The 18102-nt window shown below is 49.3% G+C and overlaps 6 protein-coding genes across 6 annotated transcripts; 3 read left to right on the top strand and 3 right to left on the bottom strand.

Annotated features, from left to right (window-relative positions):
* Window positions 1-9: 9 nt before the first annotated feature.
* K444DRAFT_547214 (uridine/cytidine kinase) lies at window positions 10-978 on the top strand (the record flags this gene model as incomplete). The annotated part of the gene is made up of 1 exon (XM_024876290.1): window positions 10-978. The coding sequence occupies one exon, from the start codon at window positions 10-12 to the stop codon at window positions 976-978; it is 969 nt and encodes a 322-aa protein (XP_024727075.1).
* A 206-nt stretch (window positions 979-1184) lies between these two features.
* K444DRAFT_260651 (uncharacterized protein) lies at window positions 1185-2879 on the bottom strand. The gene is made up of 2 exons (XM_024871407.1): window positions 2797-2879; window positions 1185-2741 (listed from the first exon to the last, which is right to left on the bottom strand). The coding sequence occupies exon 2, from the start codon at window positions 2688-2690 to the stop codon at window positions 1392-1394; it is 1299 nt and encodes a 432-aa protein (XP_024727076.1). The 5' UTR covers window positions 2691-2741; window positions 2797-2879; the 3' UTR covers window positions 1185-1391.
* Window positions 2880-3325: 446 nt separating this feature from the next.
* On the bottom strand, window positions 3326-4309 carry K444DRAFT_637582 (uncharacterized protein; the record flags this gene model as incomplete). Its single annotated transcript, XM_024884142.1, has 2 exons — window positions 3326-4203; window positions 4252-4309. 2 exons carry the CDS (start codon window positions 4307-4309, stop codon window positions 3326-3328), a joined length of 936 nt encoding a protein of 311 aa, XP_024727077.1.
* Window positions 4310-5066: 757 nt separating this feature from the next.
* K444DRAFT_637583 (long-chain-fatty-acid-CoA ligase-like protein) lies at window positions 5067-7256 on the top strand (the record flags this gene model as incomplete). The annotated part of the gene is made up of 3 exons (XM_024884143.1): window positions 5067-5928; window positions 5976-7111; window positions 7164-7256. 3 exons carry the CDS (start codon window positions 5067-5069, stop codon window positions 7254-7256), a joined length of 2091 nt encoding a protein of 696 aa, XP_024727078.1.
* A 314-nt stretch (window positions 7257-7570) lies between these two features.
* On the bottom strand, window positions 7571-8524 carry K444DRAFT_260670 (uncharacterized protein). The gene has a single exon (XM_024871408.1). The coding sequence runs from the start codon at window positions 8356-8358 to the stop codon at window positions 7849-7851; it is 510 nt and encodes a 169-aa protein (XP_024727079.1). The 5' UTR covers window positions 8359-8524; the 3' UTR covers window positions 7571-7848.
* Window positions 8525-9685: 1161 nt separating this feature from the next.
* K444DRAFT_546886 (uncharacterized protein) lies at window positions 9686-12029 on the top strand (the record flags this gene model as incomplete). The annotated part of the gene is made up of 6 exons (XM_024876264.1): window positions 9686-9925; window positions 9978-11100; window positions 11146-11171; window positions 11298-11591; window positions 11711-11776; window positions 11835-12029. The coding sequence occupies 6 exons, from the start codon at window positions 9686-9688 to the stop codon at window positions 12027-12029; spliced, it is 1944 nt and encodes a 647-aa protein (XP_024727080.1).
* Window positions 12030-18102: the final 6073 nt, after the last annotated feature.

The following is an 18102-nucleotide window of genomic DNA, read 5'->3' on the forward strand; positions in this document are numbered from 1 at the left end:
ACCGCCAAAATGTCCTCCAGCACGGCCCCTGAAAATGCTGTCTCCAATGCCCGCATAACCTCTCCCCCTAACCCGAAATCCAAACCTGAGATAATCGACGACAAATCCCCCCACTGTATCCCGTTCATCCTGCGGCAGCTCTCCCTTCACCAATCCTCCCCTCAAAATGCGAACAAGCCATTCTTCATCGGCCTCAACGGCGTCCAAGGCGCCGGGAAAACAACCCTCGTTTCCACGCTCTCGTCCCTGCTCAGCACACCACCACACTCCCTCCCCGTCCTCGTCTGCTCAATCGACGACCTCTACTTATCCCACTCTGCCCAACTCGCCCTCGCGGAAGAACACAATGAGAATCCCCTAGTGCAGCATAGAGGCGAGCCAGGGACACATGACATGGTCCTCGCGCGGAACCTATTCGAAGCGTTGAAAAAAGGGAAAGAAGTCAAGGTGCCGGAGTACGATAAATCCGCCTACAACGGCCAAGGAGACCGCGTCGCCCCATGCTCCTGGAAAAGCGTCAACACGCCCTCTCAGCCGAAAATCCAGGTCGTGATTTTCGAAGGGTGGTGTGTAGGGTTCCGCACCCTCTCCTCGGACGAAGTGAAGCGTAAATGGGAGGAAGGAGGCGTGACATTGGGCAGACATAGGTTGCAGGATTTACTTTTCGTGAACGAGAAGTTGAGAGAGTATGAAGTGTTGAATGACGCTTTTGATGCATTTATTCATATTGATGCTGAGGAGACCGGGTATGTGTATGCGTGGCGGCAGGAACAAGAAGAGGTTTTAAGGAGGGAGAAGGGGAGGGGCATGAGTAGGGAGGAGGTGGAAAGGTTTGTGGATGGGTATTATCCTGCTTATGAGCTTTTTACGGAGAAGTTGAGGATGGGACTGTTCAGTGGGGTGGATGGGGGGAAGGGGAGGCAGTTGAGATTGGTTGTTGGGAGGGATAGAAGGGTTAAGGAGGTTATTGAGATTTGAGGGAGGAGCGAGAGAGTGATCCCGGATGAGATGTGTGACGATTAATGCTCATTTATGAGTAAGAAGCAAATGGGTATCTTGACATATAGAGAGAACTCCGAGCAAAATGCAATCACTATCCGAATCCCTTTCCATGTCCGTCGCTATGATGCGAAACTCCCAGCAAAATGCTACCACGTTCGCCCCTTCTCATACAGCTCTCAAGAATGCCAGAACAAATATGAAGCCATGCCTAACAACCTCTTGCCCCATGTTCCCTCAACAGCGACAGGAGATTCCCGCAAAGCAAGCTCCTCTACACGAGCCGTCCCACCCTGAACAACAGCAACACCTGAGCCATTCTTCCCAATCCTGCCACCAATAGCCTGCAAGTCGGGCACAGAAGAAGATGCATCTAAAGCTCAGCAGACAAGTCAGATCATCTTGCCTCTGAGCACACCTTCCCCGCTAGCCTGCATCTCCTTGAGCTTCTTCTCAAACAGGTCAGACTTGCCTCTGACCACCTTCTCTCTCGCCTCGATCTCCGCCTCAAATTTCTCCGTGACTCTACGCTTCTCTTGTCTCTTCTCCTTCAACTGTTTCATCAAATCCGCAAATTTCTCGATCAGCCAATCTCCAGCTTCCTCCCACTCGCTAGTTGAGAGCTGTTCAAAGAAGAGAACCGCATCCTCATCAGTCTTGATTCGGTCGGCGTAATATGTGATTTGATCACCAAGGGGCTTTCCTTGGAGTGCAGCTGGGAGTCCGAAAGGCTTGTGGTTGCGGATTGTGTCCCAATCTTCAGCTTTGAGATCGGAGTATTTCATGCCTTTCAGTTTCTCGTCATTGTAATCACCAGGCACGTAACCAGGCGGGTAGCCGTTTTCCATCGTCAATGGGGAGCTTTGTGCAAGGCGGGCTTTTCGCTGGCGAGTGGGGCTTGCGGAAGGGGTGTCAGCTTCAGCTTCATCACTGCTGACTTCAATGTGATTGTGTCTTTCCTTTGATCGGGGTCCTGGGAGTTGGTCCTCGTCCGTCTCCTCAGGTTCCTCGTCGCCTTGGTGTCGTTGTTGCTCATAATTCTCGCGAGATGGTCCATCTGATCGATTTCGCTTCTTGGAGCCCGCCGTCTGTTGATTCATCGCATCAGCATCTTGCGCCTGACGAAGTTGCAGATCTGAATGTATGACTTCAGACTTCTTAAACCGACTATGAGTCCCAGAAGTTTGCGGCTTCGAGGGGCCTTGTTCATATTCGGGATTGACGATCAAGGGTGATTGACTGTGGACATGGTGAAGCGTGTGTTGCGGCAAGCCATGTGAATAACGCTGGCCAGCCTGAGCTCCATACTCACGCTCATCTAGCATTTCTTCCCCCTGTCTATATTGGCCATTCTCCTCAAGATCGAAGCCGAGATCACTCTTGGTAGCTTCGAAGTCGTCTGAGTTAAGGGTGATTTCATCGAAGGCCTTTGAATATGGAAGCGGCTGTTCCTTTGCAAATCGATTGTTCGGATACGTGTTCCGGAGAGAATTCTGGTTCGAGGCATATCCTGGAGCTGGAGCAGTGCTGGGAAGGTATTGTGTAATAGGAGGGGCAGCAGGCTCGGATCTTTTGGGCTTTCCACTTCCAAACTTCAAGGCTTGTGCAGCAGCTACATCAGGGCGTTTGGCACCGGCTGGAGGGGCAGGAGCATGCTGTTTATTTTCGATGAATCGAGATAGACTAGCCATTGTAGATTATTCTAGGAATGACTTGGGCAGGTTTTGTCTTGTCGATTCGTGCTGAAGGATTGTGGTTAGATCATGGTGAGGCTGAGATTTTTCTTCAGGAACTCACAATTTGGTACAGCTCTGCTTCGGGCTGGTTTTCACTGCAGAATAGCACAGCTGCGATAATAGGTACGGCAGATACCAGAGGGAAGGCGCCCATCAATGAAAACTGATTCAGAGGCTGCTAGTGGTTCGGACAGAGAGGTTGTTGACTTCACCCCGACGTTGAAGTGGGATGATTTTTTCGGAACGCGAAGTCGCGATTGGATTCAGTGCACGGTCACATGACTACGCGATCAACACTTCCACATCGGCCGCGCCGAACAGCCCCCTCCGGGGAGATCTTCGAGGTTGAATTTCTCTTCTTCAGATCTCAAAGCTTGTCCCAGACTGTAGAGCTTTACTCGTCGACGCGATGGCCGAATTATGACGTGTCACTGCGTTCCATGACGTGTCGTGTGAGTGAGATTCCCCTGGATTTGTCAAAGTTTTGCTGTGACAGATAATTGGGCGAGAGGATGTTGCATTGAGAGAGCAGGTGTGCACGGAGCAATATATGTACAGCTTGTCCTCGCCAAAGGCACGCTCCACGGTGACTACCGCAAGAGCCCTATATGGATCACAAATCCAGAATCCGACCCCAGCCCGCCTGTCAATACCTGGTCCGGAACCCTCCATACACGGAATGCCTTGTGGAACTCTTTGAGCCAACCTTCAAATACCTCTGCAGAACGTAGCTGTTGTGCAACGATACACACCGTTGGAGTATCCTTTCCATCTGCCAGCCGCAGCTGGCACACTTCTCTGCAAGTATCAACAAGAGGCTTTATCAAAGCATCATTGTAGATGCAATCACAAGCGATCACGGCATCGAAACTGATCTTCATCCCATTACCCGTCAGTGAAGACGTAACCTGATCCGTCTCCCAGTCAAGCGGTTTCGCAATGATATTGCTGACTGCATTTGTCGAAGTCGGCCGCATGACATCCTTCTTCATTTTGGATGTGCTCTTCCGGCTCTTGCTTGCTGAAGAGGAGCTGTCTGCCTGATTTTCACCTAAATTCCGATTCAGGTACTTCATGACATATTCCTGGTCTGTCAAGATGTATGATTCGATCAGCGGGCCCAGGGTCAATCCAATAACTCCAGATATTCCACACCCAAGCTCAAGAATAGTCGATGTGGTATTCAGAATGCCGTGCTTGAAGAGCAAATTTGAAGGATGAGTAATCCATGATGCAAACAGAGGGGTGATTTTCCAGACAACTGCAGTCGTTAGCCAATTCCAAGCTTGTAGACCTTCAACCCTACCAGCTCCCGTTGTCCCTCCACCTCGATTTGAGGATAATATCGTGGGAGATTGATGGATTGTGAGATCCCGGTCGCCGATCGACAAATCCAAGATTGTGGCTTTTGAATCAACAAATCCGAGATTCTGAGATGGAATCGATTGAGAAAACAAGAGAAAGGATTCTAGTGACCGCGCTTAGCTACATTTTGGACAGTGAACTTCGTCTGTACCTTCTTCAGGATAATCAACCTCGGGCCCAAGAGTTTCCAAGACAGCCTCGAGACTCATTGGAGGATTGGGATCTAGCGTGGAGAGTCAGAAACCCAACGATCTGATCCTGCCAATAGGCACAGAAGAACCAGCACTTCACATGACTAAATGTGTCGTGGCATAACAGGGTCACAGGAGAGAGTCTTGGGATGGCTGACTGACAGGCAACCAAGTTGCGTATCACAACTTCGGATCCCAAGGCGTTTTCACATCGCCAAGGGCAGAGATTGGCCCAACTACTCGGCAGAAGCGAGCAAGTTGCAGGCACAAGTGGCTGGGCATAGATACGAAGGAAGCGGAAGCGGAAGCGGAAGCAAAGGTTCCAGAGAGCTGGTGCTAGGAGATAGTCAAAAACTTACCGCAAGTCGATACTGTGTTCAAGGTTGCTCGAAGAGGTCAAAGGAAGAGGATCACGATGAGCATGTCTCACTGAGACTGAAGTCTCGGCATGCACTAGACACTTGCCCCTGTGTAGAAATAAGTCCGACCGGTCGCAGGACCACAGTGCCCCGATGGAGCTTGCCGCAGCTTGGCAGGTTGAAATTAGCTTGTGCTAGCGGCCCAGCCCCGGGTTTCCTCCTCACTTGCGATCAAGGCAATGACGATTGCCCCAAGCTTCAACCAAACCCTATCCTGATCTTCAGCTTTCGCCCGAAATACCCTTCTGATTCTCTTTGTATTGACGTTTCTTGAGGTTGCCTTTCGTTTTTAGTTATTTGCTGTCCTCAGCTGTCCTTTCATCCGCCTGCTTGAGCTTCCCAACAAAGCTGCCAGGATGTCTCTCAAAAATGCCACGGTACAACCAAAGTTCGTTCACAAGCCGCCCTTCAGTCTTGAAGCTCCAGGCTATGAACATGTAGATGGAGAGACGATCCCGCGAAGACATCCGCTATGCGTCAACAAGCTCCAGGAGCGCCCTTCCGAGGATATTGTGACCGTTTTCGACATTGTCAAACGCAGCGCGGAGAAGTTTGGCAATGCGAAGGCTGTCGGCTCCCGGAAGCTCCTCAAGACTCACCAAGAGACGAAGAAGGTCAAGAAGATGATCGATGGCCAGGAGCAGGAGGTTGACAAGAAGTGGACATATTTCGAGCTCAGCGGGTACGAGTACATGAGCTTCCACGACTACGAGAAATTGATCCTGCAGATCGGCGCTGGGTACCGAAAGCTTGGACTGAACAAGGACGACCGAGTCCACATCTTCGCTGCGACGAGTGCCCACTGGCTTGCGACGGCTCATGGTGCCTGTTCTCAATCGATGCCCATTGTCACCGCATATGACACTCTTGGTGAGTCTGGTCTCGAGCACTCACTGGTCGCAACCAAGGCCAAGGCCATTTTCTTGGATCCCCATCTACTGCCAACGCTTATAAACCCTCTTAAGGAGGCCACCGATATCAAGTATGTTATCTGGAACAGTCAGAATGAGGTCAAAAAAGAGAACATCGACGCTCTCAAGAAGGCTCACGACCGCCTTACCATCCTAAGCTTCGAGGAGCTCCGGAAGCTGGGAGAAGACAACCCCGTGGACCCCGTCCCACCTACTGCAGATGATCTTTGCTGTATCATGTATACTTCCGGTTCTACTGGACCGCCAAAGGGTGTGCCCCTCAGACACAAGGCTGTGGTTGGTGCAGGTAAGTCGGAAATCCGATTTTGGTCCTACAGGTACTGATTTATTTAGTTGCTGGTGTTAGTGTCATTGTTGAACCGTATCTCGGCCCTGGTGACGGTCTTTTGACCTACCTCCCTCTCGCACATATTCTCGAATTCGTCTTCGAAAATGCCTGCTTATATTGGGGTGGAACTATGGGTTACGGAAATCCCAAGACACTCTCCGATTCATCAGTGAAAAACTGCAAAGGAGATATTCGAGAATTTAAGCCAACCGTTCTTGTTGGTGTTCCTGCTGTTTGGGAATCTGTCAAGAAAGGCATTGTCGCAAAGGTCAACTCAGGCAGCCCGGTTGTCCGAAACCTGTTCTGGAGTGCTCTCTGGGCTAAGAATAACTTGCTGCATTGGGGACTTCCTGGATCTGGAGTACTTGATGCCATAGTCTTCAAGAAGGTGAAGGAGGCTACGGGTGGACGGTTGAGAATATGTATGAATGGAGGAGGACCGATTGCAAAAGATACCCAACGTTTCATCTCAATGGCTATCACGCCTATGATCAACGGGTACGGGTTGACCGAGACAACTGCCATGGGCGCTTTGATGGACCCCTTCGAGTGGACCGATGATGCACATGGTGATATTCCAGGATCGGTCGAAATTAAGCTGGTCGACTTCCCTGATGCGGGATACTTCGCAACCAACAAGCCCAATCCTCAGGGTGAGGTTTGGATTCGAGGCGTGACCGTCATGGAAGGCTACTACCAAAATGATCAGGAGACGAAGGAGGCTCTCACTTCAGATGGCTGGTTCAAGACCGGTGATATTGGAGAGTGGGACAAGAATGGTCATCTCAAGATCATCGACCGCAAGAAGAATCTTGTCAAGACACTGAATGGAGAGTACATTGCTCTGGAGAAGCTGGAATCAGTCTACAGATCTGCTACAGTGGTGGCTAATATTTGTGTCTATGCTGATCAGCAGCGGACAAAGCCAGTTGCTATCATTGTGCCAGCGGAACCAGCCTTGAAGAAGCTGGCGGACAGAATCGGTGTCGAGGGAAGTGGCATCGAGGATTTGGCGCATAACTCGAAGGTTCAGGCTGCGGTCTTGAAGGAGTTGCAGCAGGCTGGAAGAGCAGGAGGATTGAGTGGAATTGAGATTATTGAGGGAGTAGTGTTGGCCGACGATGAATGGACACCTCAGAATGTGAGTATACTCTTGACTTTCTCGCTCTGCGAACGCATGCTAATATCACTAGCAACTGGTTACTTCCGCTCAAAAGCTCAACCGAAGAGGCATCCTCAAGAAGTATCAAAAGGAGGTCGATGCAGCTTATGCCAAAAACAGCTAAATCACCACGGTTTTAGGAGTTGGGACAGTATAGGGGAAAGTCAAGGTAACAGAGTGACGGTAGATGATGGAGTGCACAGCGCGAGAATTAGCTTGAGCTTCGTTAATTGTATGATTAATAACTGTACCAGAATCCACATATACTTCCTTGGGCCCCCTGCCGCGGATTTCGATGGCATCTTCATTTGGTACTGTCGAGGAGTGGTGCACACATCCTTCTGAATGGCTACATGGAGTAGTTGTTGGGAGCGTGGGGTCAAGGATAGCAAGTGCCAACACAGTCAACGAGAAGTTCAAGATTTCCCTGGTGGAAGCAACTTGATTTCAAGTTTCATGTTTTCTCGAATTCTCAAAACCGTTGGTTGAGTTCAACCCCAAACGGAAGTCACTTACAGGAGCACTCCCCTTCCCAATGTACTTGCACACCTTGCAGAATGCAGCTTTCTCACTCCACTCTGCATCAACTTGAAGTCATCGATACTTTTATGAAATTAATTCTGAGCAGCCTCACCATATTTTTCCATCCCAGAATCCATGGCGTACCCAACCTACGTGCCAACATGTTGGGAGCGTCAGGAAGACATAACCATGATTTATCCCCAGACGGAATTGCATACACATACCGTCATCCTCCTCCATGACCGCCACCAAACCGCTGAAGAATTTAGCATCGAACTCTTCGACGCCAAGGGCTCAGCCGACTGCAACATTCCAGCACTGTTCCCAGGCTTTAAATGGATACTTCCAACTTTCAACGTCCTCAGATCAGTCAACGCAAAAAGACAAGGTATTATAGATAAAATGTAGTCCGAAATGTAGAACAATGACAAGGCCAGAGCTATGGAAAATATCCAGAACAAGGGACTGAAGGATAGCGTTGCGTTTGTTCTTCGTTGGATTCTGAGAGAGTTGGAGCATGTGCATACCGAGAAGATTATTTTGGGTGGAGTCGGCCAAGGCGGTGCAACTGCACTACACACATCGTTCGCTACAGGGATGGAACTTGTTGGATTCATCGGAATATCTTGCGGGATGCCTTTCATTGGGGAGTGGAAATCTGTAACGAACAGCTTCTTCAAGAAGCGGGGTAATGCGGAGGCCATTCATTTAGAGCTACTTCGAGAGGTTTGGGGGCTGGAACAGCTATCTGTGGATGCCGAGATGGGGAGACAGATGCGAGGGTCATTGTTCACACAGAAATAGCTACCAGAACCCCGATTTTCTTGGCGCAATCTGCAGATGATTGGTTACCGGCTGGTCCACTCCGCCACTTCAAGATCCAAGGTCTTTAAGTATGGAGCGAAGTCGGCATCCCGGGTGGACGATATCGCAAACTTCGCCAGGAGCAAGGTGTTAGAAGAGCAGCAGAAACGAACGGAGACCGAAGTCGTAGGGCAACTTGCCAACTTGACTATCGAAGCTAGCAAGACTGCTTTACGGAGGTACTTTAGATAGCAAACGGACCGAAATAACTGCACAGACCAAAAAATTGCAAAACTCAAAGACTTCTAGCATTGCAGCCCACTGAGGCCGCTTGTTGACGGGAAATTCTTTATTTGAATACATTAAAGCCGAGTTAAACGGCGGGAAGAAATTCCGCTAGTAGTAGAACTGAGCACGCGAGAATTCTGCTCGTGGAGCGGCACTGGAGCCGCCGAGTTGGCGAGATATGATGAAGTGTTATCGATTTTTTGATGTCAAAGATGACAACCATTGACACCATGCTCAAAGGAATGACATGAACAGTGAAACGTTGTTAAGAGACTGTCCTTTTTAACAACCCACAGAGTAAAGGCAACGCCGTCGCGTTGATCACGGCAATCTTTTGGGAAGTAAACACGCATTCAGGGGCAGAGACGGAGCTTTGATCACGTGATGATGACAACCCCGTGACCCAATCAGATTTGCAATTAACAAGCAGTACAGTTTTGAAAACATTTCTCCTTTCGAGCAAGCTACTCTTGACTTCTTAGCCGTACCAACTATCATGGAAAAGCTTCCTGAGATGCAAGCCAAGTAAGCAAAATATCTGATTGCGAATCGGGAATGACCTCAGAGGAACATGCTCCACACACAAATAAGCCTCATGCAGGGCAGCACCAGTCAAAATCAAAAGCGAACTGGCCAATTCGACAAGCTCTTTTCAATGATAATCGCAATTTGAGGAGAGGCTAGAGAGGTTGCACATGCGCGAAGTCCCAACATATGCTTTCAGCCGTCTATGACGTATAGCTCGATAGCTTGACGCCATTGTCAACGCGGCATAATACGCCTCTCCCGCGACCGAAAAACTTGTTGAAAGGCTACTTCTCTTTCTAAAAGTCAATTCCAACTTTTCAGTGTTTCCTCTGTTTTTATAAATCTCAAGATTGAGACAAGATGGCAACTCCAACGAGCAATCCAGCTGTTGCAGGCCCGCAACCAGTGGCTATGAACGCGCCGAAGGTGGATGAACCAGAAATCGTGGAAGCCGCTCCAGAAGAACATCCCACAGATAGCCATGAATTGGCAAATGCAGACCACAAGGAGAAAGGGGCTGCGCAGGTCGATCATGGACAGACTGAAGTGAGGGACTTAGGGTGGAACGAGAATCCAAGTGACATTCCCAATCCAGTTGTTGGAGGCCTCCCGAATGAGGAGTTGTGGACTTTGATTAGGCGGTTTAATAAGGTATGCGTGGCTTCTTTTGAAGCTTTGGAGCAATGGTGCTGAATGGGTGTAGCAAATGTACCATGTCAAGGTGCTCCAAAAGCCTCCTCTTGGAGGGTTAGACCTCAGCATCGCTGACGCTGAGGAGTTTTCTCCCGATAAATTGAGAGCAAACATCGAGCGGTTTTATATGACGGTGGTTGTTGGCCTGGTTGGATTCTGGAAACATATTGCTAGGCTTAGATCATGGCGAGAACGGAACCGGACAATTGCTTTTGCGACAGTCTACTTCGGTGCATGGGCTATCGACTTCCTCGTTCCTACGATTACCGCCTTTCTTGTGGCTCTCATCGCGTATCCGCCAACAAGGACGTACTGCTTCCCGCCAGCTCCGATTGCTTTGATCGATTCGAAGACAGGGGGGGTCAAAAAGCCGACTGCTGGGGTGCTGGGGAGTGATAACAGCTTGACTGGAGCTCCAGAGAAACAACAAGGAGAGGCTGTAGAGCAGGAAGCTAGCAGCTTCGTCAATAGCTTCACCTCAATTGCAATCAGCAGCGCGGCAGGTAAACATCCTCAAGGAAACCCCAATGGCGAGGAAGAGGGAGCAAGCTCACTTGAAGACCGAGCACCAGATCCAACGAACATGGCATTGAGTGCCGCAGATGCAAAGAGCAGCAGTGCTGGAGGACAACCAAATGCTGTGCATGATAAGGCCAAGGAACCGATGTCAGCTGCGATGTGGTCTAAGACTAGACCAGTCATGCATGCCATTGCAGATATCTCCGATGGATGGGAGAGGTTTGGCAATGCCTTGTCACCTACTCCTCCTTTCCCAACAGAGAGGCCTCGTATCCAGCTTGCAGCAGCTCTAGTTCCGATCCTCCTCATATCTCTGTTTACCAGTTCATACATGTTCATGAAGACGAGCGGGCTATTCGTGGGATTTGGGTTCTTCGCAGATCCTTTTATCTCGAGAGCTCTCTCATACCTGAACAGAGAGTTCCCACACTGGCAGAAACTCCTGGAACTCAGAAATACGTTGCTTAAGGGGGTTCCAACTAATGCACAGCTTACTGTCACTCTTCTCCGCATTGGAGAGGCTAACAAAGCTCCTCTACCCCCTCCGCCATACTCTGGCCCGCCACCCCCAGACGCTGCTCACGATACTGCGGGAGAGGGCCTTGAATATCTTGGTATGCCCCTGTCATTGCTTTGTAACCCTGTGCTAACGGCTTCAGAAGAGGTTCCCGATGATGAAATGGGTGTAAGTGTTGAAAGAGAAATCCTTCATTTTTCAAGCCTCAAGTTTACCGAGACAATCTGAATTCATTGTCCCAAGTTTCTCGCGACATTCTTTATCGAGCAATCTGCTGACTCCCCCGTTCGCTAGCAAGCCATTCATCCTGATACTACAGCCGTCGCAACCGGAATGGATGCAGCGCCAAAAAAGAAACAACACGGTCGTCGTATCCTCAGCACCATCAAAGGTGTCACGAAAGGAGGCGTGGAAACCATTCTCGGCACGGATAGACTGAAAGCTGCAGCTGGAGCAGAACACGCCAAGAATCGTCTAGGAGTTTTGAGGTCGGGAAATCTTGTTACTGGTGGACCGATTGACTTCCCGTGTCGATATAAGGGAAAGAAGGGTCACGCGTATATCACGACCACGGCGACGAGTCCGGCGGTAAGCCCTGACTTCTCGGAAAATCAATCCCTCTTGTAGCAGTGCCCAACAGCTCCTGGGATATTCTAGTCTCAAAATTACTTGAAAAAGGGATGCTGACTCCCATATCTTGGAAATAGGTCAGTTGGACCACCGAGAAGGAAGACATTGATCCAGTTTTCTCGATTGCTATTGCTGACATTGCAGTACGTGTTCCCTTATCTCCCGTTAGACTCTGGATAAAATATCTGACTATAGACGCAGGAAATCAAGAAAGTCGGCGGGCTTGGATGGAAGTCGAAGCTGGTTGTTGGATGGGCGACGGATAGAGAGATCGCTGATGGCCTTTTGATTGTTGACAAGGACGGAAATCAGAAGCAGCTCACTGCCATTGCTCTTAGAGAAGAGCTCTTCAATCGTCTGATTGCTCTTGGAAAGCAAATGTGGGAGGCCTGGTGAAAGGGCAAAGTCTTTGAATCTTGGGATCTGGAGTTCGAGGCAACGAATACCACATATAGAAATGCACGTTGAGCACTGATCCATTTCACGAATATTCCTCGACGAGCAGTGCGGAGGCGCATTGTACACTTGTGCGCTGTTCATTGAAGCTATAAGGGATGATAGTGAAGATCAAAAGATTGAAAATTCGATCGCCGGGAAATGAGTTGGTCCACGTCAGATAGCTGTTCTGAAATATAGAAGGGATCACCCACCAACCGCCCAAACCCCCTTTCCGCCCATGCCTACCCCACCAAAATTTTCTCGATTTTTCAAAGTCTTTGGAAAATTCTAAAAATTTGCTAAATTATAGAGAATACTCGAAATATTGCGAATATCACATTAATTTTCGATTTTGTGGCGTTAAGGTCTCCAAAATCCAAGTTGAGCGGAAAGGGGGTTTGGGCGGTTGGTGGGTGATACCTTCTACTCAGCGGGCCCGGACCCGCATTTTTCATCACTCCAGCGCACCAAACCAACACAGACCAACACCCGTGAATCTCCAAATTGTATGACTCGCCCCGAATCAACACATTATGGCTCTCCTCACCAGTTTCCGGTGATATCGCAGGATTCGACTAAGCTTACGCAGAAGGGAGAAATGCCCATACTCTTCCTCACATCAACGCCAGACAGTGGTCAGCCTGCCGTGGTTGAATGGGCTATGATGTGGGGAAAACTCAACTGTTTGGCGTGGGGGTTTTGGCTGCAACTGCGACTGCACTATCCCAAGAATTGTTCCCTGGAAACCGAGAGCTGGTTTCCTTAAGTTCAAAGAATCGATCAGCTTGAGGCTTCAACGATAACAGAGGGTCAATGTCCCAGGGATGCCTTCTCCTCGCTTCCCCCCGCGCCGGAACAACTTCTCACTTGACCTGGCACCTCCCGCATCTGCTCGCATCATGAACATCATACGTGCTGTCAAATAAAGCACACTCAGGCATCAAAGTTTCACTAGGTAAGATCCACAGCCTACAGGGAATCTTGTCCTATTTCAACTCTCGATATCATGACTGGAGGTCGGACAACGACTCTTGGGTTAGAATTGAGTCAGGGAATGCTTTACCATCTCAAAATTGACAGACGCAGAATGTCAAGGATGTGGAATTGCAGCTCCAACCGATGGTGAAAGAGAGAGCAGAGAATGGGCAAGGTAAAGACCCCCTCAAGGACGCTCCTTGTATCATACACTGACATTGATGAAGTTGAACCCAAGATCAAGAAGGTGATGTCGAAAATGAGTAACTAGCGACATTTCTTGTTTATTGTGGTGCTTCAAGGTTGGAGGAGAATACCTCAGACTTCCAGCCCTGAGTGTGCACCGCAATAATGGACAACCATGCTTGATGAATGTAATGAAAAACCTTGCTAACAACGATCTTAAAGAAAAGCCCATGAAGGCGAGTTGTAGAAAGAAATACTGCTGACACTTCCGATAAATCCAAAGAGCAGGAGCCGGAAAGCAGCAACCAGTCAAAGAAGTGCAGGGAATGGAAAAGCAACACCGAGGCGAAAGAGTCTCGAAACAACCTCTTAAGAGGCGCACAATCATCAGAGAGCTCTTATTTCGGATACTTGAAGAGGAGCTTGCATTGTTCCCGGAATTGTTCATGGCCACTTTGGAAGTCGAAAAGGGATTTGGTATCCCTCTTGGCAAGTGTGATAAAAGCCCACTAGACCCCGCCAGGGCAAGGTCACAGAGATTTCGTTGATTGCTCGGAAAGCATGGAACAGTATGGACCCGATAAGTCGCATGGTTGCTGACTCCGCTAGGCAGGCTTCTAGTCAAGTCGAATGTGATCCTTCAAAAAGGACACCTGATCGGTTCAATACTTTGAGGAAGAGAGATGTGAATACAAACACAGGCTATGCTCCAGAGGGAGAGCTATCGCTGCCACATCATGAGCCATGTGGTGCTTTAGGCCTCGATGAGAAGTCTGCTTTGTTGCTGGAAGTCTCCAGTGGATTACTCGGATCAATATCTGTTTACTGTTATCTGCGCATATGTTCCTGGCTCTTCAAAACTACCTTGAATACCTTTTAATGGCATCCGATCTGAATCCTTTCTGTTACCTCAACAAATTTCAGTTCTCGAACGGCCACGGCTTCTGTCGCCATCACGTGTTGCAGCTGCTTAAGCCCAGAACGGTTTCTTGGTCGCGAAAAACCTCCTTCAGAGTTGTGGCAAGTTGCAAGTATCACACGGGATGCATATTGGAATTACTTTTTTGTTTTCTTCTGAATTTTAGGACCAGGGAAATAAAAAGGGGCTGGCAACTTAGGCGAGCCCCGCCTCCAAAAAAAACCACGAAAGGATTGCGATCCCAGTCTCTAGCGGGATTACATTGGCGAGGCATGAAGTGAGATAGAGAGACACCCAAGTACCTGTACGAAGTGATGTAACGGAAGTTTCCAATGGAATCCAAACCAGCCGCTCTTGAGATACTCCACAAGACACACGAGTGCGCTCGCAAAGACTGCACGTGTAAGGGACCCCAGTACAGCCTGTTTAGCCATACCAGTTTTTAACCAGTGTATTGCAAGCACATTTGCGAACAGCTTTGTCATTTCCACTATTCTTGTGCCAAACCACCAAGACCACGTTAGCGTGTCTGGAGAGGTCAGCCTGGAAAATGGGGAGTGTGGGAATCAATTGATTCGGCCATACATCTTACCTTTGAAACACTACGAAGCTTCATTTAAATCAATTACTTTTTTGTTGACATTGAACTTCTGCCAGACTGCAAATATTTTAGGAGACTGGGCTCCAAATTGGGAATCAAAATAGAGCCTAAAACAGCAGGGCAGTGCACTCCTCATTCGGTAAACGGAAGTCTACTTTCCGGACAACATCTTGAGGCCTCATTCACCCGGTATCATCCCGTTCCCTTGATATGCTCCCTGGCACGAATGCTTTTCTCAGCATCCTGTGGCATCCCCACGAGGATCAGACACTTTTGTAAGACAGAAAGGATTGGCCAAGACCTTCAAGCTGACGCGATCCCGTACCTTTGTCATAGTCTCACCGTACTTTGGATATTTAGGGCTAATAATGCCGGTTTGTTTGAGATCTTTAGAGTAGTCCTGCGCGCAATGAGTGTGGCCGGTGACTCGATCACCATACTCTCCCTGGCGGGGTCCCTCATGCACAACAACAGCCCAATAGTGACCAGTCATAGTTCTTCTCTTTTTTTCATTGTACAGCTGTGATGTCAAAAGATGATCTTTGGTATCAGAAGCTCGAAGTCTCAGCATGAATGCAGGTTGACTATATGCAACGTCAACCTCATTGCGTCCTTCCATCTGCATTCAGCCTGAAAGGACCTCTTCACCGCTCTCAGCCTCTGATGAATCAGTTTGACCAATTACCCAGCCCCCTATCCCGCCTCAGCCTTATCTTCACCTCCCTTCGAACCCCACACTATTATTTGGAGGTTATATCGTAGCTCCCAAGAATCTTACCTGCCCAACTAGGTGTATGGGGAATGAATTATCACATCCGCCAATCTCGCAAAGCGTCATCTTTCTTGTCATGTTGCTGCAACTCAAGGTTGGTATTGACTAATTTATGCTTTTTACCCCGGCTATGTGTTCTATTCTCAGTGCATGTTAAGGCACCACCGCCTAGATAGGTATTTTCTTATCAGATTTAATATGCCTGAGGTGCACGCCGCGGTCGAGAACACCTCAAGGACACCCGAGTATGGCGTACGCAGGGACCTTATCACATGTTGTATTGACAGCGTCCACCAGGTTTTCTTCATATATTTACAGTCTCAACAAGAACACCGTGCCAGCACTAGTTCATCCGAATCAGTACCTTAATACAGTGTATATTACCTCCTGCTCCTTTGGTAGCGCCCCCAGCCGTACCTCCGGCGTCACACAATGTACACAACCCCAATATACGGCAGCCCTAAAGTACCTCGCAGAATAAAGCCTAGGCGAGTCTCTCCGTCGATTTCAGCAACCATATACCCCGGATCCCCGCTTTCCGTCCGTATCTCAGCTCCCTGTACAATCCGAACACCCCGTCGGACCGATCTCTGCTACAACACCTCCCGTTCCCATCTTCTCTCCTTATGCTTGCTCCTTCTCAATCCATCTGACTACGGCGCAGCAACCTCAAACTACCTCAATTCGGCGCGAAAGGACTTTCCATATCGCCGACAGTTCACCGACGGGCCGGATCTGCTCGCAAGGTCGGTCATCACGCAAGGGGACGGCGCGACCTGAGCGACCTTTGCATCATGCCTGTTAATATGTTTCGCATGCAGCATGCAGCACCCGACCCCAGCGGAGCACGAATGCGGTAGAAAGCCCTTACCCAGTTTGTCACCCTGGTTGTTGGTTGCGAGAAGGTTAGGGAGCAGGGAAGGAGATCCTCCCCGCTACACGAATATGAACAGGCGTTCAAAGCTCTGACTCTCTAGGCCCGGATAAACACAACCTGCCAAGATGGGAATCCTCCTTTGCAACTTTCCAAGCATGCGGCCGTTTGCTCGCTGAATCTAGCCCCGGTTTTCGACTTCCAAGACTCCCGAGCTCAACAAAAAATAAACACAATAATAAACTATTTCTTTTTTTAGTGCGGTTAGTTTTTGTTTCATTGCTCGGTTGGGGTCAGCGGATGAGCATGTTTCACACCGAATGATGACCAGATGAATGGCATCAGGAGATGTCTCGCTGGCATGAGATCCCAAAGCGATATCCCCGGCCCCCCGCAATGTTCACCCCCGCCAAAATTTACGATGTTGTGGGGTAGGATTTTCGTCTGTACAGCCAGCCCCTGACCCCTTGCGTTACCTTACCCCACCATAACGCCGGTGGCTGCACTTTCGTTTTCCAGCTTCGGGGAAATGCCGTTGGTGATTACTGGGTTTGAGCCTGAAGGACATGCTTGGGGCTTAAGGGCTGATGGGGTTCTTCAATCATGAGGTTTCGGTGATATGTGGTGATGAGGAAGAATCTCCGTTTGTTCCCAGAAGTGCGGCTTTAGCTCCTGGGGGGCGATTTTCTGGAGCTGCAGCTGCCCTTTTCAGCCGAGAGTTTGGAGCTTCTGGTTATCTTTGGCATAAGCTGGATTTAGGACCAACGCTACCGTAGACAGCTGCCAATACCCGAAGAGTGGTGACACTAGAAGCTGACGGATGTGGTTTTAGAAACCAGAGTTATTCTTGGTTGAGGCAGGTCGGACTAAATTCCAGTTTCGGCGGAGGATTCGGCGAATACTTTTCTCCCCCTTATCTTTTCGCTGTCACTTGCAATGTTCGATGACGACGCTTTCCCTTGCGCATCAAACACGAGGGGATTTCAAGATAAGAGGTTGTCTCAACAGATCTAAGAATAAGGAGGTGCTGACACGCTATCTCCAAGTCAGCAAGTGATGGGTTCCCCGCAGAGTGGGCCGTGGGGTCAGTCCCACGGGGTCGGCGCTGGAGACGAGCTCTATTCGTCACTGTGTTCGCCACTATCGCTCGAGCCTCCAGCCTCTTAATATCGACATAATATTGCTAAGAATACATACGGCTTCCACACCGCTTCTTGCAGGAGCACCTTGTGAGATAATATATGTGCTGTCATATAGACGGTAAAGTGATTCGGGGAGTACCTGGATCTTCGAATGTACTTGCAGATGCCAAGAATGATAAAGGCGTCAGAGAAGGGTCCATCGGTGTGAAGTGTGGGAGCCGAAAATAAGGGGTAATAAGACATCGGGCACGAATCAAGATGTATGTTTAGAGTTTCTGGGACTTGCTTGATCAGCAATCGAGTGTTCTGTCGTGTAAGTTGCACCTCACATCAAACCACTGCAAATCGTTTCTTCTCATCACGTCAAGTGGGAAATGTGTACGATAAGGGCTGCTCTCCATTTCAATAGCCCCAAGGCAGCGCCAAGCCTCTCTACGTCTGGGGAGATTCATGCCACTGCAGCCTCAGCTTTGGCTTCAGCTGACGTTACTACATGCCATTCACCGAGGATGGCTCCCATTCGGGAACCGCCCAGCAGCTGAGAGGGTTGTACGCCGTTTGC

This window comes from Hyaloscypha bicolor (assembly GCF_002865645.1).
Source record: "Hyaloscypha bicolor E unplaced genomic scaffold K444scaffold_183, whole genome shotgun sequence".
Lineage (NCBI taxonomy): Eukaryota > Fungi > Ascomycota > Leotiomycetes > Helotiales > Hyaloscyphaceae > Hyaloscypha > Hyaloscypha bicolor.

Excerpts from the sequence above, each read along its gene's own strand:
- K444DRAFT_260670 (XM_024871408.1), bottom strand. The coding sequence starts at position 8,358 with ATGGCCTCCGCATTACCCCGCTTCTTGAAGAAGCTGTTCGTTACAGAT.
- K444DRAFT_260651 (XM_024871407.1), bottom strand. The coding sequence starts at position 2,690 with ATGGCTAGTCTATCTCGATTCATCGAAAATAAACAGCATGCTCCTGCC.